Genomic DNA, 25,096 nt, shown 5'->3' with positions numbered 1-25,096 from the left:
ATGAGCTGCCAGAGGAGGCGGTTGGAATGGACAAGTTGGACCGAGGGATCTGCTTCCGTGCTGTACATCACTTTGACTCTGAGGCAAATGGTCATTTTTCACAGACTGCATGGCAATGGAAGAATTGACAAATAAGCAACTAATTCTAGACTGGAGATGACATACTTCTGAAAACTAAAATTTGACACAGTTAAAAATTAAACTCAGTAAAATGCACAGAATATGCTCTGCGGAATAATTACTTCAAATTGAGAGTATGATTTTCAAATAAGATACCATGGCACCATCTGGTGGGGAAATGTGATCATAGCAGATCCCAGGCCTCCAATGAATCAAAGAGACATACAGGCCCTAATCATCCAATTATTATTCGGAATACAATGTTAATATTCTTTCCTGGACAAATGCAGGATCCTGAAAAGTTCCCTTGGCACAGGAATCTATGAAGAGAGCAGTAAAAAGAATGAGCATAGAAGCCACACTTCTGCTTTATGGTATTAGCTTCCAGATTTTGAAAAGGCTTTGAAATTGGTTCACGAGTGAATAAGTGAGTAATGACCCGAGTGAATGGCTAAGTTGTTGGGGTGACAAGTCGGTGAAGGACTAGGAGAGATGGTGAATATATCTGCTGGGTAGGTGAGGTGATATGTTTGGATGAATTTGGATGAATGGTGGTTCGGGTGGCAGGAGGATGAAGTGACAGTGTGAAGTGTGCACGTGAATCAAGTCAGGACTAGGTCAAGTTGGGCTAATCAAGCCAGATCAATATTTCCTGAGTACCTGTCCAAGTAAAATGTCAGAACTATACAAAGTCTCCAACTCACAGCCAGAGACTTTTCAAACAGTCTGACGAAGCAGGAGATGCCCTTTGGTCCCAATACACATTCTGGTTTGAAATTTTAATTTCCAACAATCCAGGCACCATTCGTTCCGAGTCACAAGAAGTGAACTACTATTGAAGCACTTACATAATTGGATATAATCCAAGATACATTAGAAATCAATTTGTTGGCAGGGTTACTGTACCTTTATGTTCTGTTATGCTATTTGGATATTTAAAAAAGGAAGTCTTAAAAAAATCTCTAATTTTATGGAACAAAGAACATTACAGCACAAGAGAACCATTTAACCAACTATCCTTGCTACAATTCTGACAGATAAAATTTTTTTCCATCCCTTTTCCTGCTCTGCATCATAATATATTTGTAATACCTTTACAGTTTTGTATATTATGAGACTTAAGTCCAGTCCTTCATGTAATCCTTACCAATATTGCCTTTACTGTTTCCCCATTTATCAGTACCTTTTCATTCTTAATGGTCTTCACATTTCCAATTTCATTAGAATCAGTATTTTTTCGGATGCATGCTATTTACTTCCCAATCATTAAATGCTCCCCGTGTAAGTGGTTTAAATTCATTCCAGTTTCGTGAATTGGAACTGTACAGAACAGCAGTTTTAAAGTATTTAAATATTTTCTTCAACGATACTATGCAGTCGAAGGATTAAGTAACAGGGAAATCCAAGGAGTAAGATTTTACTTACAGCTACATATTCTGGAATGGAAAGCTGGTCTTCAGGTCTAATTTTCAACTCGGAGTACTGCTTTTCAGTCAATTCCAGATCGCGCAAGCTGCGACGGATGTCACCTGCTCGTTCTTGCAGCTGCTGATTTGTCTCTTCAAGTTGTTTCTGTCTCTCTAAAATAGCTTCCATTTCTTGTTTCCGTAGATCTTGACGTCTTCTGTGCCATAAGATAAAAACATTGATGAGCAGAAACTGTTTTTTTTTGACAAAGTGTGCATTTTGTTTTACCATGAATGTGTCAGAACTAAAGCACCTAGACTTTTACAGCAGTGCACAAAGCACTGGGGTTATTAAGGAGATTACCTTTAGATTCCATCTTTATTAATCAAACTGAAATCACCACAAGACATAGGAGCAGAATTAGGCTATTCGGTTCATCAAGTCTGCACAACCATTCCATCAAAGCTGGTAGGTTTCTCAACGCCATTCTCCTGCCTTCCTCCTTCTCAATCTTTGTGTTAAATACACTAAATGATTTGGACTCCACAGCCAACTGTATCAATGAGTTCCACAGGTTCAATCCCTCTGGCTGAAGAAATTCCTCATCTCAATTCTAAAGGGTCAAACCTTCACTCTGAGGTTGTGTCCTCAGTCCTGGAAAATAATGGTAATTTTCTTAACGGTGACCATGATAGCTGTCAATCACCAACGAAATCTCTGGCTCACTAATGTCCTCGAGGGAAGAAAATCTGTAGGCCTGTCCAGTCTGGATTACATGTGACTTCAAACAAACAGCCTAGCAAACTGTTCAGTTCAAGCACAAGTCAGGACAGGATGCTCATGATGCCCACATCTCATGAGAAAAAAATTTCAAAAAGTAGATAGATATTAATATTTAATTTTAATATTGCCATCAGATAACTAAATCACGTCATCAGCTTTCTCCCAATAATGTAAACGTCTTCTCCATGTCCACTCTATCCAGGCATCTCTTAATTCTCCAAGATTCAATCCGGTCCCCCTTTGTCCTTCTCAACTCTATCAAGTACAGGCCTAAAAACCTGAAACAATCCTCATCTGAAATGCTCTTCATGCCCAGGATCATTCTTGTAAACCCCCTCTGGAATCCCTCCAATGCTTGCACATTTTTCCTTGGATACGAAGCCCAAAACTACTTATAATATTCCAAAAGTGGTCTGGCCAGAGCTTTACACAGCCTCAGTGGTCTATCTCTATTCTTGTATTCAAGCACTCTTGAAATGAATGCTAACATTGCATGTGCCTTCCTAACTGCCAACCTGCACATTAATTTTAAGAAAATCCTGAAGGAGGACTCACGACTCCCTTTATGTTTCAGATTTCCATAACCTTTCCCAGTTTAGAAAATAGGCTACGCCTCTATTCTTCCTAACGAAGTGCATAACATCACACTTTCCCACATTGTATTCTATCTGCAATCAGACCAGCTTCCTTGATAGGATTTGAACCCTTGTCCCAATAGCATTCACCTTGGTCTCTGGATTGCTGCTCCAGTAACATTACCACTACACCACCATCTCATTGTGATTTCCACACATCAAGTTGAGCTGCTGCCACTGCAGTAGGGTCAAGTAAACGTGAGGCTGGATGAGCACAGCAGGCCCAGCAGCATCCCAGGTGCACAAAAGCTGACGTTTCGGGCCGAGACCCTTCATCAGAGGGAGGGTCTAGGCCCGAAACGTCAGCTTTTGTGCTCCTGGGATGCTGCTGGGCCTGCTGCGTTCATCCAGCCTCACATTTTATTATCTTGGATTCTCCAGCATCTGCAGTTCCCATTATCACTAACTAACCACTAACATTTATTCTGATTAAGTCACTTGTCAAAAAAAAGCTATATTAATTCCATATTCGAAACATTATTTTCTGCCCTAAAGGGATCCTTTCTGAGAGGACTGCAGAGTTAAGGTTTGGTAAACTGAATACTAGTATAGCAGATTTTTAAAATTTCACATCAGATAGTGTGTTGAGGACATACCTTGATTCATCCTGCTGAACTTTCAGCTGGTTCTCCAAACGGACCTGGAGCAACTGCTTCTGGTGAAGGGAATCATTTAGCCTTTCCTCCAAATCTTCTATCTGTGCCACAGAAAAACAGCATTAGAAATTAAGAATGATGCAATGGTTTAACTCAGTTAGCATAAAACAATGTTTACTGCAGGTTTTAAACGATTCAGCCATATTTACTGCTGTTACATCAAACTTGGGTCACTTTCAATAAAACTGCCACATTACAGCATTTGGGGAAACATGAAAAATCACAAACAGCTTGCAAAGTAATCAAAGACAAAGTCAAAAAAATTGAAATATGGAAAGAAACGTGCCTCCTAAAATACGCACTGCAACATCTCCGATCTGCAACTCCAGCTGGCCACCATTATCAGACTCATTACCTGTGGTGCTGCGACTGTACTGGAAACACAGGATTGATGCTGGGAAGATAGGTAGCGGATTTAAACTTTGCTGTTTTTCTGTTAATTGCATTTTACATCAGTGCAATATATCTGCTGTTAGACCCTCTCAACGCATCTGTGAATCTTCGCATTTGGATGGTTGTATTGTGGCAGCATATCTGCACTACTGTGCTTTGCTCTCCACCCCTTCCTTCTGAAGACTGCAATGGTTATTGTTACTCCTGTTACTTCCATTTCTCTGACAGCTGCTGAGCTGAAAATTAGAACTGAAAACAGTGCACCTATTGCACTTTTAAATATGTATACCATTTTCCACAAGGTTTTTATACAGTCATATAGCACAGCAGAGTAAAAAGCAGAGGAGACTGAAAGAGGACATGATTGAGATGTATGAAATTTTGAGGAGCACAGACAGGGTAGGCAGGAAGAAATGTATTCCCTTGGTGGAGCGATCAGTGACCAGGGTCATAGATGCAAGGTAAAGCAGCAGGTTCAGAAGGAATGTAAAGAAACTTTTTTTCCATCCAGAGGGTGGTGGTGATCTGGAATTCATTGCCTGTAAGGTTGGTAGAGGCAGAAACTCTCATTACATTTAAGAAGTGCTTAGACACAGACATACAATGCCAAGTATTAGGAAATGGGATTAGAATAGTTAGGTGCTTGTCTTTAATGGGTGCAAGATGGATCAAGGGTCCTTTTTATGAACTCTAGACCTCTATAACTGAGGAGAGTCTGCGCCAACCTATTTATACTAATCCCATTTTCCAGCACTTGGGTCCATAACCTTTAAGGTTGTAGGACTTCAAGTGCTCATCCAGGAACTTTTCAAAAGGCTGAGGGGTTTCTGGCCTCTACTATCTCCCAATGTGGCACATTCTGGTTCTCTCACTCTTTCCAGGATTAACAGGAAAAAACTGATCCGTAAACCTTGCAGGCATTTTTTGGCCAAACATTAAATTTAATCTTGCAAATTTAAAGTAAATTTTAAAGGCAAATCAAAAGCAAGTGGAGTAATACCGAGTGAACAAGTCCATCTAAAAGAATTGTAGCTACTGGTTTAGAACAATGGAAATAAAAGGAAATAACACTTGCAACTGGAACTAGGGGCATAGCCTCAAAATATGGGCGAGCAGATTTAAGACTGAGTTGAGAAAGAATTTCTTCACCCAAAGGGCTATGAATCTGTGGAACTCCCTGCCCATTGAAACAGCTGAGACTACCTCACAGAATGTTTTTAAGGCAAAGATAGATTTTTGAACAGTGAACAGATAATGGTGATGGGTGGGTAAATGGACCCGAGTCCATGAAAATATCAGCCATGAGCTTATTGAATGGTGGACCAGACAGCCTGCTCCTGCTCCTATTTCTTATGTAACAACAAACAGTCCAGACCTAGGAGGGTGCAGGGCATTCACAAAGGATTGTGCATGTTGGGAATCTTAAAATGGGGTCACATTGGTTTATGAAAATGTTAATCTAAAACTAAAAATCAGCCATGAAAATTTCAAAGTAGACCTCAAGTAAATTAAGCTAGCATTTTTATTCCCTTAGCAGAAAGTTACTTTGACACAAGTCTACACAATTGCTATAATATTTAATATCAAATATCCCTGTGAAATTAGCCATGATCAAGTGTGTTCCATGCTTAATAAAGTGGACACCAACTTCATAATTGTGATCAGAGATAATGGGAACAGCAGACGCTGGAGAATCCGAGATAACAAAGTGTGGAGCTGGATGAACACAGCAGGGCAAGCAGCATCCTAGGAGCACAAAAGCTGACATTTCGGGCCTAGACCCTTCATTAGAAAAGGGGGATGGGGAGTGGATTCTGTAATAAATAGGGAGAGGGGAGGAGGCGGACCGAAGATGGCAGTGGGGGAGAGATCCCCTGAGGTTGATCTAGATGGAGGAGGGTAACTTCCCCAGGTTAGGCATCCTGGAAGAGGCTTCGCAGCGAGATTAAAATTGTGATCAGAGATAATGCTGCTTGGCCTGCTGTGTTCATCCAGCTCCAAATTTTGTTATCACCAACTTCATAATGTTATTTTAGTCCAGTATGAATGCAGCATATCTTTGAAAAGATATACTATAAAACCTGAAAATGTAAAAATAATTCAGTTAGTACAGAACATCAATGTGGCTATAAAGAGATAACACAGTATTGGTGCAGGAGGAATGTAGCAGGTCAGGCAGCATCAGGGGAACAGGAATATTGATGTTTTGGGTCAGGACCCTTCTTCTGAACATACATCATTTCCAGTCAGTTTAAATGAGTTGCATTACATGCTCAACTGCTTATGTTAAACTAACAATTTCAGATAATCAGTGAAGGTGTAGTTAATATTATCATGTTTTCTTACAGGTTCAATGATCTGAAGCAAGATTTACAGTCTAGAAAAATCAAATAATTTGGCCCAAATATTCACTGCGTGTTTATGGTCCACATGAACCTCCATCCACGCAGAGCTATCAAACCATATTAGCATATCCTTCTGTTCCTTTCTCTCATCTGCACAAATCTAGCATCCTCTTAAACATATTTACGGTACTTATCACAACTACATCAAATGTTACCAATTAGTACATACTAATTGCTTATGCAGTAATTTAAAACAAGCAAAAGGAGCATAACAAAGCACTTACTTTTGTGAGGTATTCAACCTTCAGGTTGTCAATTATCAGGTTTTTCTGTGATAACTCAATTTTTAGGAGCTGCAAGTTGTGAAGAAGTTCCTTCCTCTCAATTAACTGTTTGGTGACTTTAGTGGAAGTTTCTCTCTCTTCTGATGAAGAAACATCATCTGTAGGCACCGTTGTTTCTAAACTGATGTCCTCCGACTCAAAGGAGCTGGAAACATGGGCTTTATCATCTTTATACTTCTTCTGGGACATAGTTTTTCCTCTGGAACATTTGCTTCGACACAGATGAAGTCTCTTGATCTTAAATAGTAACCAAAGAAAACGCACAATCAGAGGTTCTCATGCTGAGGAAATAGAGATTACATCCAAAGTGAGGAACAGCCCAAATGAGTGTACATTACTGGGCTTTTGGAGCAGCTGGGAATTCGGTGCAGCGGACAAGAAGTTTTTTCTTGGTTGATGTTTGTGATGTCTTTTTAACAAAATACAGTGAAGTCCAGGATTGGGGGCCAAGCACAGAACAAAGTGTGACATCAAGGGGAAACAATACATTCATTGGTGGGTAATAGATACTGATTTGACTAATATTAATTACATTTAAATTAAGGCTTATTAGGAGAAATATTTTACAAACTAAAAGACAGTCGGAAATTAATTTAAAAACAAACAAATTAAGAACTGAGCAAAACGGAGTTGCAGGGCAAGGCAATGTGTTGAACCTGCATGATGTGGGAGCTGGTGGACCTCATTGTGGCTCATAATGACCACATCTGCAGCAAGTGCTGGCTGCTTAAGGAACTCTGGCTCAGGGTTGATAAGCTGCACTTAGAGCCTCAAACACTGTGACACATCAGGGATGGGGAAAAGGTTTAACAATCTCAAATTCAATCAGTCATCAGGGACAGGTGGGTGTGATTACAATCAAGATAAATAGAGGGATCCAGGAGGAATTGCTACAGGTGCCTCAGACCTTGAGTGTGTCTACCAGGATTGATATTCTTGCTCCCTGTACAGATGAAAGTGGGACTGTAGAGAGGATGAATAAATTGTCCATAACACCATAGTACAAGAAGCCATTCAAGGGGGAACACGGGGGAAGTGGAGAACAGAGAAATACAGTCATAATCAGTGATAATATAATCCAGGGAACAGACATTATTCTTTGTGGTCAGGATTGAAAGTACTGACAGCTGTCTGCCTGGAGCTCTGGCTCATGACATCTCATATGTGCTACACAGGAATGGGAGGGGAATGGCTCAGTTGTTCTGGTGCATCTAGTACTAACGACCTGGATAGAAAGAGGTTCTGCTGATGGAATATAAGCAGCTGGGGGCAAATTAGCAGAAATGGTTAAGTCATTAGATGACAGCCCCCAGTACTGATGATAGTTTAGTGGCATGTATATTGAGTTGGCTAATGAGCAAGAAATAGTAAGTGGAGAGAAGGGTTCTCTCTCCCCACCCACCCCCCCCCCCCCCCCCGCCCGCCCCACACACCACCAGTTGACAACTTGCGACCAGTGGGGTTCTACAGGGATTTGTGCTGGGATTACAACCGTTAATGTACATTGTAAATGACTTGGAGGAAGGAAGTGAATGTGTTGTAGTCAAAGGCAGACTGCAAGAGGGATACAAATAGTTTTACAGAGAGACATTAACAAGTTAAGTCAGCAAAAAATTTGGCAAACAGAGTATAATGTGAGAAAACATGAAGTTGTTCATTTTGGAAGGAAGAACAAAAGAATAGTATTATTTAAATGTAGAAAAACTGCAGAAAGCTACACCTGAATTGGAGATACTTGTACATGAAAGCTAGCACAGAAATGCAGCAGAACGTTGGAACTTGTTTCAGGGGATTGGAGTATAAAAAGAGGGAAGTCTTATTATGAGTGTACAAGGTGGTGGTGAGACCACATGTGGAGTCAGTGAGCTTTGAGAGAATATATTATTTTATTGAACACACTATGATAATCCCATGATGGAGGAATTGTCTTATAAGCAAAGATTAAACACATAGTCTGTACCTGTCACACACACACACCAACTCAATGCAAAAACCTGAATGATAATTAGACTGAAATTATTCCAAAGATGGGTCACTGGATCTGAAATGTTAACCCTACTTTCTCTCCACAAAGCTGCTAGACCTGCTGTGTTTATCCAGCAAATTCTGTTTTTATTTCCAATTTCCAGCATCGGCAGTTCTTTATTTCAATACAGAACTGAATATGACTCAAGCTCGCCTGCCTCCAGAATAGCACTATCTTGGCCTTGTCCAGGTGGAAGGAATTCATCTTTCACTGATCTTCCAGCATCTGCAACTGTTGTGTGAATATAATTGATCGCAACGTCCCCAAAAAGAACAATAAACCAGCCCCTGCGCCCAACACTTGTGGATTTCCAACCTGTGTGTTACTGTCTGCATTGGCAAGAACAAATGCGTAACTTTTAGATAACAAGGTGTACAGCTGGATGAACACAGCAGGCCAAGCAGCATCAAGAGGAGCAGGAAAGCTGGCGTTTCGGGCCTAGACCCTTCTTCATTCTTCCATTTCTGATTCTCCAGCATCTACAGTTCCTTCCATCTCTGCATAGCTTTTAGTTCCGTTTTAACATATTATTTCGTTCGACGGAAGAGCAATTTCAATCAGTTTTTCCTCCAACCGTTGGCAGAGAGATTCGTTAGCTGTTCGGATGATTACAACAGGCCCATAGCAACCGGTCTTTTCCCCCGTCAGCTCCGCAATCCCAATCAATGTTCTGCTCGGTCCCAGTCACCATCACTCACTTACCTGGCTCAGTCTCCGCCTGAAACACTAACACACTTCACTGCAACTTAAAATCACCGCCTCAACTCCAGCACTTCACCAACAGGCATCGCAAAACAGATATACGAACCAGCAGCGCCCCCAGTTTGGGCGGACCGGAGCCCACAGCGCCTCCTGTGCTGGAGGACCAGCACATGCAGCAGCCCTCTCCTCCCTGCATCGGCGGACCGGAGCCCACAGCGCCTCCTGTGCTGGAGGACCAGCACATGCAGCAGCCCTCTCCTCCTTGCATCGGCGGACCGGAGCCCACAGCGCCTCCTGTGCTGGAGGACCAGCACATGCAGCAGCCCTCTCCTCCCTGCGTCGGCGGACCGGAGCCCGCAGCGCCTCCTGTACTGGAGGACCGTCTTACGCTCACAAGGCAGTTCGCCAGCACCAAAGCGTGTGTTATTTTCGTTTATTTTGTTCGCATACGTTAGCATTTCCAATACGACTTTTCAAAAGAATAACGAAGATTTTCAATACTTTGTGGAACGGGGATAAGAACCGACCTCGTGGTGGAAGGAAGAACTTCAGACGGGAAAGGGTTAACCACCAGCCTACAGTTGGCCAAACAAAACGCTAACGAAGAAACTCCCCAATATTACCTTGTGGAGACAGTTCAACATTTCCCCGCTACTTTAATTCACATCTAAATTCAGCTCGAAATGTCATTCAGTGTGCGACTGGATTGGAATAAATAAGTTTTAAACAGGCGAAAGAAGCGAGAAGTACTCATAATGTGTTAATTGTAACAATGAACATAAGCTTCAATTTTTGCAAAAACGTAAAATGCTGGAGAAAGTCAGGAGATGTATCACCATCTGCGGAGAGAATCAGAGTTAACGCTTAGGGCCCAGTGACTCTCCTTGAGAACAGAGAAGCAGAGTTTCTGGTGTGGGAAGACTTCTTCGTTGGAACGTGAGACTTAAATCCGAATCGGAAGATTTGAACGGTGAAAGTTGAGAGAAAGGGACAGTCACTCTTCCTGTGGAGATACGATGACCAAAGGCTGCCCCGAGTCTTTTCTGAAGAAGGGTCAATGGAACCTGAAAGGTTAACTCTCATTTCTCTCCGCACGTACTGCCAGACCTGTTGAGATTTTCGAACAATTTCTGTGTGTGTTTGTTGGTTGGGGGTGGTGTACAGGACAGTCTTTTGTAGTGAAGCCGGATTTGGAGTCAATTTGTCGTTTTGGTGAGGAATTGTATTCCTTCAGGAGTTGAGATAACGAAGTGTGGAGCTGGATGAACACAGCAGGCCAAGCAGCGTCCCGAAACGTCAGCTTTTGTGCTCCTGAGATGCTGCTTGGCCTGCTGTGTTCATCCAGCTGCACACTTTGTTATCTCGGATCCTCCAGCATCTGCAGTTCCCATTATCCCTTCAGGAGTTGAGGTGGTTTGAGTTTCAGTCGGCCACCAGTTGGAGGGGGTGGGGTGCTCCGGCTGTTGTCGGTGGCGGCGGGTTGTGTTTGAAAAAAGTAACAGTAAAACGACATCTTTATTCACCGCCCTCCCCCTTTTCGCCCCCCTTCGTTCCGTCCCCGCCGCCAAAGATGCTGAAATCTAAGAGTTTCGTCAAGAAGACGCGGTCGGGCGGGGTGCTGAAGGTGGTGCGGGAGCACTACCTGCGGGACGACATCCTGTGCGGCTGGGCCCCGTGTGAGGAGTGCGGCTCCCGGGGCCAATGTCCCTCCCCGGGCCAGAACCCGACCCCCAGCGGCCTAACCGACAGCCCCCACACCGACAGTCAGCTCTGCCCCCGGCCTCACTACCTCCTGCCCGACACCAACGTGGTGCTTCACCAGGTAAGGACGCTATTCAAAAGTTCAAGTGACACTTAAGTGACTGTTGGACGTGCACATGGACAGCAGTGAATTGAGGGGAATGTAGGTTAGGTTATTTTATTTTTGGATTAGGATTATTCCACGGCACAACATCGTGGGCCGAAGGGCCTGTACTGTGCTGTACTTTTCTATGTCCTATGTTCACTAAAGAAAAAATTGCCCGGGAGAACTGCGGATGCTGTGAATCGGGAACAAGGACAGAAGTTGCTGGGGTGGTGGGGAAGAAGCTCAGCAGGTCTGGAAGCATCTGTTGGAGAAAACAAAACGATCAGAAGTAACCTTACGGGTGCGGTGACCCCTTCCTCAGAACTTAGGACATTATTCCCTCTTCTGAAGGAGGGTCGCCGGTCCCGAAATATTTGGCCTGAATTCTCTCCACAGATGCTGAGCTTTTCCAGCAATTTCTTTTCTAGCTTTAGATTTACAAGCACCCGCAATTCTCGCGGGTTTTCTTGATTTATGAAGGATATCCCCTACGTATTCCTCTATCTCCTCTTTTCCCCCAGCACGCGAAACAATATTATTCGTTCAGTAAATTTGTATAAACAAAAACAGGATATTGTACTCAAAATCGACTTGGCACCTCGCTCTTAAGAAATTCCAGTTTGGAAAGCCTGAAGCTCCAATCATTCCAAATTGAAAACTGCAGAAAGTGGGATGAAACTAAACTTTTCACATCCTTTTCTTTGAGGTGCCGTTTCAACACCCTTGCTACTCTCAGCATATGTTCCTCGTCAGCCCATAGGTCGTACACAGATTATTCATTTTAAAAAAAACTTTGTACATACACAGTCACAAATGCAGTTTGGTTCTGTTCGGTAAAATATCGAGGAAACAGACAAACAGTGGAGTTTTGACTCTATGCAAACAAACCAAAGACATGCACAACTGTATATGAGGCATGAGGAACTGAACGGATCCGCATTTAACTTCAGCACAAAGTCCTCAGACTTTCCCCAATGCACCAAGCTTTAGTGCATCTCTCACCACATATTCCTGAACCTTGAAATGTGCCAATCTGCAGTGCTTGGTTGAGGTCAAATATTTCAGCTTATGAAGATCACAGCTTGCACAACAAATTCCTGAGCAAAATCCGACAATAAGGCAGATCATCACGGCTGATGCAGTCAAATGCTTTCATAGTCCCAGAAATGGTAGTATGGAACAGGGATATTTTTCAGTTATCACCACCGTTGGAGCATCTCCGAAAGTTCCTGGTGTTCTCTCCTCTGCCCACATGCAAAGGTACAAGGTTAAACAGACTGGTGTTTAAATTTCTGATGAGAATCAATTTTTTTGCCTTCTTGCACTCAGGTTAGTGACTGTTCAGGTTCACTGTAGGATTTCTCAATCTCGTGAACTGCCTCAAACGTAGGAACATGCAGGGGATGTAAGCACAGCTGGTTAAGCCGACATTAATCTCCTGCGTCTCTGCTGTGAGAGGGCATGGTGGTGAATTGTCTTCTTGAACCACAACAATCCATTTGGTGTCGATACACTTGTAATAGTATTAGGATCAGAATTCCAAAATTCTCTGTAGTTCGGGAGAATTCAAGGTGATTTAAGTAAAACATACAATGTTCTAGATGGATACAGCAGAGTAGATGCAAAATTAAAGGTGTTATCCCTGGTTGCGGGAGTAAGTTGCTGAGATACACAATAAGTATCAGGATAAGGAATAGGTTTTTTTTAAAGACCGGGATTGGAGTAATTAGACTGGTAAATCTTTGGAATCCTCTTCCCTAAAGGAATGGACTCTTTATCATTGAGTACGTACAAGACAAGAGATTGGTAGATTTCTAATTAACAGGGAATATTGCAATAACATGGGAAAATAGCATTTAGGTAGAACAGGAGGCTTGAGCGTACCTCAGTGATTCTGTTGTGAGAAAAACAAGCGTTTCATATGTCATGAGGTAACAAGATGTGGAGCTGGATGAACACAGCAGGCCAAGTAGCATCAGAGGAGCAGGAAGGCTGACATTTTGGGGCTTAGACCCTTCCTCAGAAGATGGATCTAGGCCCGAAACATCAGCTTTCCTGCTCCTCTGATGCTGCTTGGCCTGTTATGTTCATCCAGCTTTACACCTTGTTATCTCAGATTCTCCAGCATCTGCAGTTCCTACTGTCTCTGTCTCGTTGTACAGGATGTCGGTGAGCCTCTTCTGGAGTACTGTGTGCATATCTAGTCATTGTTGTTGGAAGGATATTATTAAACTGGAGAGTGTTCAGAAAAGAAAATGCCAGAATGTTGCCGTGAATGGAGGATTTGAAATCTAAAAGTATACTGCAAAAGCTGGGACTTTTTTCACTGCAGCCTAGGCGGTTGAGAGGTGACTTTAGAAGTTAATAAAATCATGTGAGGTGTAGATAATGTGAATGACAAGGATCTTTTCCCTAAGGCAGGGGAGTTCAAAACTAGTGGGCACTTTTTAAGGTGAGAGGAGAAAGATTTAAAAAGGACATGAGGAGCAACATTTTTTTGACACAGAATGGTTCATGTGTGGAGTGAACTGCTGATGAAGCGGCGGGTGTGGATACAGTTACAATATTTAAAAGACATTTGGATAAGTTCATGAACAGGAAAGGTTTGGCAGATATAGGCCAAGCGCAGGCAGGTAGAATTAATTTAGTTTGGGACATTGGCTGGCATGGACTTGTTGCATGGAAAGGTCTGTTTCCATGCTGTAATACTCTGACTCTAAGTTTTCGTGAACAATCAAAGATAGTGAAGAATTGTTCCTGTCATTAGCATGCATGTTCCTACGTTTGAGGCAGCAGACGAGATTGAGAGATCCTACAGCGAACCTGAACAGTCACTAACTTGAGTGCAAGAAGCCAAAAAATTGATTCTCATCAGAAATTTAAATGCAAGTCTATTCAACCTTGTACTTTTGCACGTGGGCAGAGGAGAGCACACCAGGGACTTTTGGAGATGCTCCAAAGGTGGTGATAACTGAAAAGTATCCCTGTTCCATACTACCATTTTTGCGACTATGAAAGCATTTGACTGCATCAGCTGTGATGATCTGCCTTATATCTGGCTCAAAAATTGTCAGATTTTGCTCAGGAATTTGTTGTGCAAACCGTGATCTTCAGCAGCAAAACCGTCACAGAGGGAGCAGTCCACTGCCAAAAGTGCCGTTTCTCAGAGGGAGCTTACACATCTGCAGTGGCACCAAATGGATCTAGAGACTTTGAAACTTGTGGAGGTGAAGTCAAGGCATCGAGGAGGACAACCTATAACTGAGTAACTCTATTGCCCAAACATCCTAACACCACTGGTGGCAGTCACCAGATCGTGTTTTGAACTTTCAGCTACCTCAACCAGAGTAGAAGCAAGTCATCCTTGGTCCCAGAGAAATGTATGAGAGAAATATTGGTGGGGAAATTGGGGTAAGTTGCCTGTTATACTTTTGGGATAGTGCCATGGGTTTTTTTTTTAAGATCCATCTGTTGGGACCCTGATGTCAGGTCTCTTGTGAGTGATGGCATTTTTGGCAGTGCACTGCTTCCTCAGTCCTGGCCTGATGCATCAGCCTTGATTTTAGTGTTCAAACCCTGAACACAGTTGACTCTGAGGCAAAGGTGGTAACTACCACCCCCCTCAAGGTATCTGATTCAGTTCGTTTTCTAGTCGCTGCTTCTTGTTTCTGTGTATTAAGAGGAGAGAAAGCAGAGTTAACATTTCCAAGTCCCATTACCCTTCTCCAGTCCTGATTGTCGCTGGGAAAATGTGATATATTGTAACATAAACTCTGCTTTTGTTCTCTTCACTGATGCTGTCAGACCTGTTGGGATTCATCAACAATTTCTGTTTCTGTTTTGGATTTCTGGCATCCAAATTTCTTTGTTGTCTTCTAGTGGTTTGCTGATGCGTCCAGTTCATATGAAGAGCTAGGTGTCTGTAAAGAAAATGCTGAAGCTAAAATTGAACTTCTAATTGGAAACAGAACAGATATTGCTCCTTTGCTGAAAGAAAATTTGTTAATAACAAAATTTTGCTTATGATATTAACTAAAGTTTCAAGTCACTCAAGGTGCAAGGGATACCTCACCTGTTCTTCAGCCTTTTACTTCTTCCTGCGAGGACTGGAAGAAACCAGTTTAGCATTTCACGAAAAAGACAGCATTTCTGACAAAACAGTGTTCCAGATCTGCAGAAATCTATGGAATGAAACTTGAAGCCCTGTTCCTCTGATTTAAGAAGTGAGAATACAATCAAATGCCTCTGATTTTTTGCATCTTGCTGCACCATTGATGCTATTTGTCTTTCTGTTTCATGTTGTGAATGATTATGCAGTTAAATTCAGTGATCACGTGACTCCTGAAAAGAAAGAGAATGTTGCTGCACGTGAACTTGTAGATTTCAAATAGTTTTACGATTGCCATTCTTTTGGGTCCAAAACTCTCTTTTTCATTGTTAGATTGATATTCTTGAGGATCCTGCAATCCAGAACGTGGTGATCCTACAGACGGTGCTACAGGAAGTCAGGCATCGAAGTGCTCCTGTATACAAAAGAATTAAGGACGTGGTTAACAATCCTGAAAAACATTTTTACACTTTCACAAACGAACATCACAAGTAAGAAAAGATAAATCATAAAGGATTATAATTTAGTGTTTGGTTTTTAATTTGATTCAGAAAACATGGTGTTTTGTAATGTTCCTTCTGTGTCTTATCTGACTGATTTCATTGGCTATTTGCTCCAAAATTTGAGAGAATGAAGTACTGTTCACAATGAAAGCAGTATTATTGAGTAAACTGTATGATATTGAAATTAGAAATTTATTTTAGAGGGAAATTACAATATTTTTCTGATTTTTAGAATTTGCTAAATAACAACTAGAAACCAATATACTTTCTGTCTCTTGTTATAATTCCAGCTGATGTTACTACTGAGCAAGTCAGATCCCAGTCTGAAATATGGCCTAATAGATTATATATTTTTTAACTGAAACACAAACAAACCCTGTTGCAGATCTGGTTCTAATAATAAAACAAAAGCTTATAATGCACTACAAAAGGTAAAATAGAATTAACCAAGCTATCTTCATATACAAAAATTGAAATATTGCAAAATATGCTGTAAAAATGCAACTCCATCCATACCAACGCCATCACTTTGCAATACTCCAAACACTCGAGATAAGTCCCTTCTCTGTCACATCTATAGGTATGACTTGATTATTTCTTTCAATTTTTGGTCTTGAGACTTTGATAGCTTCTTTAATTATTCACACAACTGAGCTTAGAATTTTTCAACTTCAAACAACTCTTTTATACTTCAGGTAACAGTTTGTGTCTGGAACTTTCAAGCTAAAATTCTTACATTCCCTGAGGGAAGCATGGTGGCTCAGTGGTTAGCACGGATGCCTCACGGTGCCAGGGACCTGATTACGCTTCCAGCCTTGGGTGAATGTCCGTGTGGAGTCTGCACGTTCTCCCCGTGCTTGTGTGGATTTCTGCTGGGTGCTGCTGTTTCCTTCTGAAGTCTAATGATTAGAGTTTAGGTGGATTTGCCATTTTAAATTGTCCCATATTGTTCAGGAATGTACAGGCTAGCTGGAATATCCATGCTAAATGTTGGGATAGAGTGGGATAGGGTGGAGATTGCTAGGTGGAATGCTCTTTGGTGTGGCGGTGGGGGGAAGGCAGGGGCAGTGCAAGCCAGATGGGCTGAACGGCCTCATTTTCTACTGGAGGCTCTCTGAGTCTATGACTCTGGTAACCCATTTCCTAGCCAAAAAAAGTCAATTTCTGATACTTCTAACTGAAAGCTGGTCAGTACACTTCAAATGCTTAACCTGTCTGTTCATAAAGCTCTCCCAAAGCAAACAAATTTCTATTTTTACTCCAGAGATTCTGGTCTTTTCTGTCTGCAGCAAAACTGCCAACCTAGCCATTAAACCCTCTCTCGCATCCAAAACCCACGTGCCACTAGTTTCGTTCCTTTCTCCCCATCAATTCAGTGGATGTAATTAGGAATTTCAAAAGTGGCTTCATCATTTTGACAAAAGATTTATGTAGCTTTTAAGAGTGTTGAAAATTCAGTATTAATCTACTTTGAATAAAGTTCCTGACATTTGGTGTATGTTGCCTCCTCAGAGATACGTATATAGAGCAGGAGCAAGGTGAAAGTGCAAATGACAGGAACGACCGAGCAATACGGATAGCAGTGAAGTGGTATAATGAACATCTAAAAAAATCACAAAACAACACTGTGCAACTTCAGGTTATCTTGATAACAAATGACAGAAAAAACAAAGAACGTGCTGTGGAAGATGGCCTGATAGCATTTACATGTAAGTATGGGATGGTAATCAGGCCCTACTGGAGTGTTATTGCCTTCGTCAATACATACTTCTTGAACATTAAAATTTTTGCTCACTAGAACAGGCATCTATAGTAGTGAGTGGTTTCTCATTATATAAAATGGACTGAGAAGAGCAAGTACCTAGACAAACTCCAGACACTGGTATGTGACAGGTATATGAACAAATTAGGATAGTTGGTTTACCAGTTACTTCTTGATAATGATGTTGTTGGCGTATAGGCTCTGGAGAGTCAGGAGGTGTGCTCTTCACAAAAGAATTTCTATCCTTTAACCTGCATTTCTAGGGTCAGTATTTATGTGCCTAACTATAAAGGGCAGTAATTAGGTACTTGCTTGTCGGAGGAGATTGTCGTTGCCTGGCACAGTGTATACCACAAATGTGGCTTTACAGCTTATCGGTCTATGCCTGAATGTTGCCTACGTCTTGTTGCATTACACACGTGGACTGCTACAGTATTGAGAGTCCCCATTGCCCTTTTTTAACATTGTTTTGCTTTAAATTCAAGAAATTATTGGACCAAAAATCACATTGAGTGTCGTAAGAATTGTTTTAACATTGTTTATTTCAGTGCCTGACCCAGTTGGCACTAATTTTGTCAACCTGTACCTTGTTTAGAATTAAATCCATTGCCACCTTTCTGACTTGTGGTCTTTCTTAATGCTGTACTGTGTCTGAGGTTTGTGGCAAGCACTCCTCATCAATCAGCCCCAGAATGCCTGACACAGTCACCACCCACTGACGGCCACTGCCCCGGAGGGGTGATGTATTTTGCCACAGTCCCCAGGACCCATTCAGACAAGATGGAGAATACCATGAGGTGCCAGGAACAACTGAGTTCGGCAGCTACAACATGCCATCTGCTATGCACCAATCTGGAGCTTATAGACCACTGGCCACGATCAAAATCTGCAGTCCCAAATTACATGGAAACTGTAGCTAGAACAACAAGACCCTCCAACCCACAGTCAACAGTACAGTGAAGGACATCCATTGTACCCCAGAGGAAAACAGCCATCGTCCTCCACCCCCAGCTTGGACAAGACCGGCATCTCTTCACTATTCCACCAGTAATAACCATGATCCATCATAAGAGGTTGAGGTCACCATTACAGGGTCAGGCAAACAAAAATGTCGGTGTTACAAGACACAACTGACACCCCACTGGCCAGGCAAAGAGTGCAAGGCCAAAGGCCCACAGTCAGCCATAAAGACGAGCCCCAACAAGTGGATTCCAGAGGCAGTAACCAGCAAGAAGGTTTGCCAAGGTCACCCAAAAGACGACATCCATTATGCAACCTTCATATGCGGCCTCAAGCAAGACCCTGGACAGCGATCATATTGGTTCAACAATCAGTGTCCACTGCAGGAGGAATTTTTAATAAACCTGCTGAAGGTACAGCACAGGATTGTTGTGTGCCTAGCAGCAAATGTTAGACAGGTTTTAAGCAATTCCATCATTAATAGATGAGATTTAGCTCTTCACTGTGTCTATTTATTTGTCAGTGGTGTTGGACAGTTCAGTGGAGGCCCTGCAAATATCCCCATCCTCAATGATTTTGTTGCTGCAAAAGATCAGGCTAAGCATTTGTAGAGTTTTCTGTCAGTAGTGACAAGTGGATGGTTCATCTTGACTGAGGTGTGTCCTGTACGTGCAAAACAGTACAAATCCAACCCAGCCAATTACTGTCCCCATCAGTTTACTCTTGATCATCAATAGTGATAGAAGTGTCAACAGCAGTGCTGTCAAACAGTACTTGTTTATCCTGATTAGCAGTGCTCAATTGGGTTCTACCAGGGTTACTCAAATCTTGACATTGCAGTCTTTAGTACAAACATGAACTAGACATCTGAACTCCAGAGGTGAAGTAACAGTGACTCAGCTTGACATCAAACCAGTATTTGACAAAACATGGCATGAAGGAGACATAGCAAAATTGAATTAATTGGAATTGAGGGTGAAATTCTGTACTGATTGCCATCATACCTAAGCACAAAGAAAGATTGTTTTGGCTGTTGGAGGTGTCATCACATCTCCAACTGTTTCTGTGCTATATGACTCTATGCCATATCTTCAGGTATTGACCAGGTGACACTACTAGGCCCAACCATCTTATGATCAGAAATAGGGATATGCGTTCATTCGCAAACAATGTCCTGCACTCCTCAGATAAAGTGGTCTAAATATTGTCAGACCCAGGCAATTTCCAGTCGTGGACTGACAATTTCAAATTGCGGCACCGTGGCTCAGTGATCAGCACTGCTGCTTCACAGTACCAGAGACCCGAGTTGGATTCCAGCCTTAGGTTACTATGTGGAGTTTGCACATTCTCCCTGTATCTGCGTGGGTTTCCTCACAGACCAAAGATGTGCAGGCTCGGTGGCAAGCCAAAATAAATTGTCAGTGGTGTTCAGAGATGTGCGTATTGGGTGGGTAATGAGGGATAGGTCTAGGTGGGATGCTCTGGGGGTCGGCGTGGACTTGTTGGACCGAAGGGCCTGTTTCCACACTGTTGGGATCCTATGATTCTAGCATTTATACCATACAAATGCCAAGCAATGACAACTTCCAACAAGAGGCATTGCAGTTGTTATCCCCTGACATTCAACAGCATTACTATCCCTGAATCTGGCAGTTTCAAATCCTTGGGGCGAGATCAGAATGGATAGAAACTGACATGGACCAGCCATATAAATACAATGACTACAAGAGAATGTCAGAGGCTTGGAATCCTGCAGTGATTAGATTGTCTCCTGAATTGCAAAGCCTGTCCACCATCTACAAGTCACAAGTCAGGAATATGATGAAATATTTCCCTGATTGTCTAGATGAGTGCAACTCCAACAAAACTCAAGAAGCTTGATGCCATTCAGGACAAAGTAGTCAGCTTGATTGGCACTGAATCCACATTCACTCCTTCCACCACCAATGCTCAGTTGCAGACTCTGTGCCATCTGCAAGATGCACTGCAGAAATTCACCAAGGCTCCTTTGACCACATCTCCAAAACCCATGGCCATTGACATCCAGAAGGCCGAGGCAACAGATGTTTTGGAACACCACTATTTGTAATTTCCTGTCCAAGCCATTTTGACGTGGAAATAGATTGCCATTTCCTCAGTGTTGCTGCATGTTAGCACCCTCACTGACTTTTCATTATTTTGTTTCACTTTATTTTGTTTTACCATTTTTGATTTGGAGTTGAACTGAGATCTGAAGATAGCCTTTGGACTGTGAACTGCGGATTGCTTTATAAAAATAAAAAGGGAACAAAATCTCTCTATTCATTTCAGAATCCCCTTCCCCTCTTCCATTTCTGAAGAATGCTCCTCTAATGCTGCTTGGCCTGCTGTGTTCATCCAGCTCTACACCTTGTTATCGCTTAAACAAATTGTTATTTGTTCATAAGGCCAGGGCTGAACTTTGTTTTTGTTTAAAAAGTGTGTAGATGTTTTGAGTCTAGAGAGGCCTTATGTTCAAGCAGACGTTGAATGTTAACTGTGACCTTGTAGGGACGCAAGCAGTCTGACAAAGAGAGGCCAGAATTTGAACTGGTTTTTGAACAATGCTATAAGTCAGAAAGATTATGCCTGCACAAGCTATAGGCTGAAGGCATGATTGCTTCCTGGTTTTTCTCTCATTGTCAATGTATTAAATGTTTAGAGGATAGAACTTTAGTTATAAGAATTAAACAAGTATTCCTCGGAGCCTACTATCTGCAAGCTTCAGTATTGTCAGAAAGTAAGCATGGTTCTTGCCTGTGAGATTATAAATTTGGAAACAGTTTAAAAGGATTGGGCAGTTACATATTGTTTATTTTTCCCTTTTGATTAAACCCCTAAATCTTTCTCTGAACGTGAAGGCTAGAATTAAAACAGATTGGGTTTAAATCTTTGACACTAATTCGATTACCTTGTTGTTTAACTTTTTACTCTGCTAAAGCTATTATATTAATAATAAATTGTTAAATCTTTTATTTACGTTATAAACCTGGTGTCGGGCATCCATAAGGTCTGGTGTTAGTTAGTGTGGTTATGAACTATTGAGGTCAGTTTTGAAGGTCTTTGAGTATTTTAATTTTTACTGTGTTGCAAATACTGAGAAAGTGGGGCTGATTTGATTTGGCAGCCTGTCTCTGTTTTCTAACATGGACCATAATCCTAAACTATTATTGTCACTACCACAAGGTGGAGCCTTGTCATCCATTGACTTCCTACTAATTAATGCATTGGGAGTTCTGGTAGTATCTTTTGCACAATTTTCATTCTAACAAGGCTTCTAAAATAATTAAAATAGTACAGCAAACTTCTTTTAGCGTAAATATAAGACGTCAAATATAACAACGAATAATCAAATAGGAATACATAGCTGAAATTGAATTAACAAGGATAAATTTGCCAACTTTAAATAATAATCTTTTGAGTAAAGCCGACTAGTTCAGGTTTCATTTTATAGTATCCTAAAGCCAATAATAATACATATTGCAAGATTCCAGTTATTAAAAACATGAGAATTAATAATGGAATGCCAATCATTCTTGTGGATTATTAAAATGTTTTTGGTAATTATAAAATATTTGTACTAGAGACGTGAATACTTCATCGGGCCACAACTTTATCAGCTGAAATGTTTAGAAATTTTAATTCACATTATAACTGTTAACTGTTTCTCCATTTGGAATGGTTTAAAGTTTTGTGTTGTTCACTTGTGGTCACTTTTTCTTCAATCTTCCTTAGGTGATGAATATGTCAAGAGTTTAGTTGGGAATCCTGAATTAGTTGATCGCCTGGCTTGTGTTCCAGATGCAACTGTAAGTATTGTCCTGAAACATTGCTCTGTGGGGCAGGGTAGAAGGGAGGAGAGAGGTTTTAAAATGTTATTTTGTGATCCTTTACTAAGGAAAACTCTAGTAATGCTGTCAATTTTACAATCACTACAAGTGACTGATTGGTTTGAGAATCCTTTTCTTTTCAAGATCTTATGCAACATAAATCTTAGCTGACATGAAGTGTTAAATATGTCCTATAATCTTTCTTTTCCGTTGATGCACTGTTGGCTAGTTCAGTGGAGATTCTCTTTTTACATTTTAATCAGTACAGCAGCTGATGTATACATCTATAAACTTAATAACATCAAAATTAAAACAAAAATATAAAAGTGCCTATACAATTAAATTACCAACATGACTACGATTTATTTTGTTCCGAGCCTTAATAGGTAATTTTCTAATAAAAATTGCTCTTGTTACTGAAGTACAAACTTCATAATGCCCAAATACACTAAAACCCTTTTTTTAGTCTTCTGAGAAAGATGGAGGTTTGTTTACCTCTCCATACCCTGAAAAATGTTGATGGACTTTTTAAGTTGATCTGCTGCAGCCTTTATGGTTATTATAACTACAGCAATCGTGCTGCTTAAAGTTTTGACAAAGATCTGTAGCTCGGGTTGTGGGTCAAGTTGTTGACTTGCTCGCCAAGCTGGCTTGTTCTCGTTCAGACATTTCATCGCTATGCTAGGTGACATCATCAGTGGAGTCTCCGATGTAGTGGTGTTATTCTACTCCGCTTGGAATTTATACTGTTTGATCAATTATGGTGAATAGCGCCATTTCCGGTTTTGATCTGTATGCGTATGCACTTGGGGTCCGATTCTGTGTGTTTGTTGATTGCATTGTGGGTGGAAAACCATGCCTGTAGGAATTCCCTGGGCATCCATGTTTGGCTTGGGCTACTATGGTTACCTTGTCCCATTTGAACTGATAGCTTTCGTTGTCTGAGTGTACCGATATTAAGGAGAGTTTGTTGTGCCGGTTTGCTGCTAGTTGATGTTCATGTATTCTGATAGCTAGTTTCCTGCCTGTCTGTCCAATGTAATATTTGTGGAAGTCGTTCTTTGGTATTTTGTGATCCACATTGGTTCTGCATGTTGTGGGAATGGGGTCTTTAATCCTTGTAAGTGTTTGTCATAGAGTGCCTATGGGCTTGTTGGCCACCATGATTCCTAGTGGTCTTAGGAGTCCTGCTGTCAGTTCTGATATGTTCTTGATGTCTGGCAGAGTGGCTAGTGGTTTAGGGCACAATATAAATCCTCGCTATAAATGGATATCCCCACAACTTCATCTGCAGATGCCTACTAAACAGACAACAACAGGAGGACAGACAGGAAGGAAAGTAGCCATCAGAATACGTGAACATCAGCTAGCAGCAAAACTGCACGATAAACTCTCCTTAATATCAGTATTCGGACAATGAAGGCTATCAGTTCAACTGGGACAAGGTAACCATAGCAGCCAAAGCCAAACACAGATACAAGTGGGAATTCCTAGAGGTATGGATTTCCACCCATAACGCAATCAACAAATAAGTAGAATTGAATCGTGTATACAAACCCATACAGATCAAAACTGGAAATGGCACTATTCACCATAACGGATCAAACAGTATAAGTTTCAAGGGGAGTAGAATAACACTGCTTCATAGGAGACTCCACTGATGATGTCACCTAGCATGGTGATGAAATGTCTGAACGAGAACAAGCCAGCTCGGCGAGCAAGTCAACAACCTCAGTAGTGCTGTGTTGAAATGAAGGATGTTGATTCAAGTTTTTTACTACTTGCTGCAGAAAATGTGTTTAAGTATCATCTAAAATACAGTGACTTCAAATGTAAGAATTCAAAATTGTTGCGTTCAAATGTGGTAACTTGTCTGCATAATATAACCAAAAGTAATATTTTCTTTCACTGTAGAATGACATTGACAGTGGTAAGCTGATCTTCACAGAACATCTGCCTTTATCCAAAATACAGCAAGGTTTAAAGTCTAATCACTACTTCCAGGGGACCTTCCGCGCCAACAGGGACAACTATCTGGAAGCAACAGTCTGGATCCATGGAGAAGAAGGAGAAAACAAAGATGTAATTCTGCTCAGTTTTTCAGTTCTCTTAATGACAATACATTTTTGTAAAACCTGTCATTGGAAATGGTGTATTGGTATAGGAGAAGCTCAGAAGTGGAGATATATGGGTGACTCCCAGCATTTCAAATTTGGCACCTTGGAAGCAAGAATATTCTCGATGACTGGGATACCCATAACTGAGGGTCTCAATGTCAGCATAATGGTATCTTAGGGTTGTGATGAGAAACTTCTTCATCCAGAAAATGTTGAGCCTGTAGAATTCTCTGACACAGAAGACAGTTGAAGCCAAAACACTGAATGGTTTCAAGAAGAAGATAACTATAGCCCAAAGAACTATGTCTTTCAGTGTTTGTGGAGAAAGCAGGAATGAGGGTGCTGAGATGGATACAGAGCAGGTTATAAGGGCAGAATGGCTTCATGCTGTGCCTATTTTCAATGTGGATTTTCAAATCGCCGTTAAGCAGTGGAAATCATAACCTCTAGCTGTGTAAGATTTTGCATCAAATTAGTAATCCACTTCCTTTATCAACAGAATAAATTGTCAGACTTGATGTCAGTAAAATGATCAAGTTCA

General features: G+C 41.4%; 2 protein-coding genes across 3 annotated transcripts in view; one reads left to right on the top strand and one right to left on the bottom strand.

Annotated features, from left to right (window-relative positions):
* The window catches only part of pibf1 (progesterone immunomodulatory binding factor 1), a 117,815-nt gene extending 108,273 nt beyond the window's left edge, over positions 1-9,542 (bottom strand). For both annotated transcript variants that reach the window (XM_059646488.1, XM_059646489.1), the window contains exons 1-4: positions 9,412-9,542; positions 6,624-6,920; positions 3,542-3,642; positions 1,546-1,744 (exon numbers count right to left, since the gene is read on the bottom strand). In XM_059646488.1, coding sequence (XP_059502471.1) covers positions 1,546-1,744; positions 3,542-3,642; positions 6,624-6,872 — 549 coding nt within the window. In that variant the 5' untranslated portion in view covers positions 6,873-6,920; positions 9,412-9,542. The remainder of the gene's footprint in view (positions 1-1,545; positions 1,745-3,541; positions 3,643-6,623; positions 6,921-9,411) is intronic.
* A 1,318-nt stretch (positions 9,543-10,860) lies between these two features.
* dis3 (DIS3 exosome endoribonuclease and 3'-5' exoribonuclease) overlaps positions 10,861-25,096 on the top strand; it is a 53,252-nt gene continuing 39,016 nt past the window's right edge. The window contains exons 1-5 of the mRNA XM_048532355.1: positions 10,861-11,233; positions 15,699-15,856; positions 17,381-17,577; positions 22,344-22,417; positions 24,353-24,520. Coding sequence (XP_048388312.1) covers positions 10,982-11,233; positions 15,699-15,856; positions 17,381-17,577; positions 22,344-22,417; positions 24,353-24,520 — 849 coding nt within the window. The 5' untranslated portion in view covers positions 10,861-10,981. The remainder of the gene's footprint in view (positions 11,234-15,698; positions 15,857-17,380; positions 17,578-22,343; positions 22,418-24,352; positions 24,521-25,096) is intronic.

Source organism: Stegostoma tigrinum, chromosome 6, assembly GCF_030684315.1.
Source record: "Stegostoma tigrinum isolate sSteTig4 chromosome 6, sSteTig4.hap1, whole genome shotgun sequence".
Classification (NCBI taxonomy): Eukaryota; Metazoa; Chordata; class Chondrichthyes; order Orectolobiformes; family Stegostomatidae; genus Stegostoma; species Stegostoma tigrinum.
This window is presented reverse-complemented; position numbering and strand designations above follow the sequence as displayed.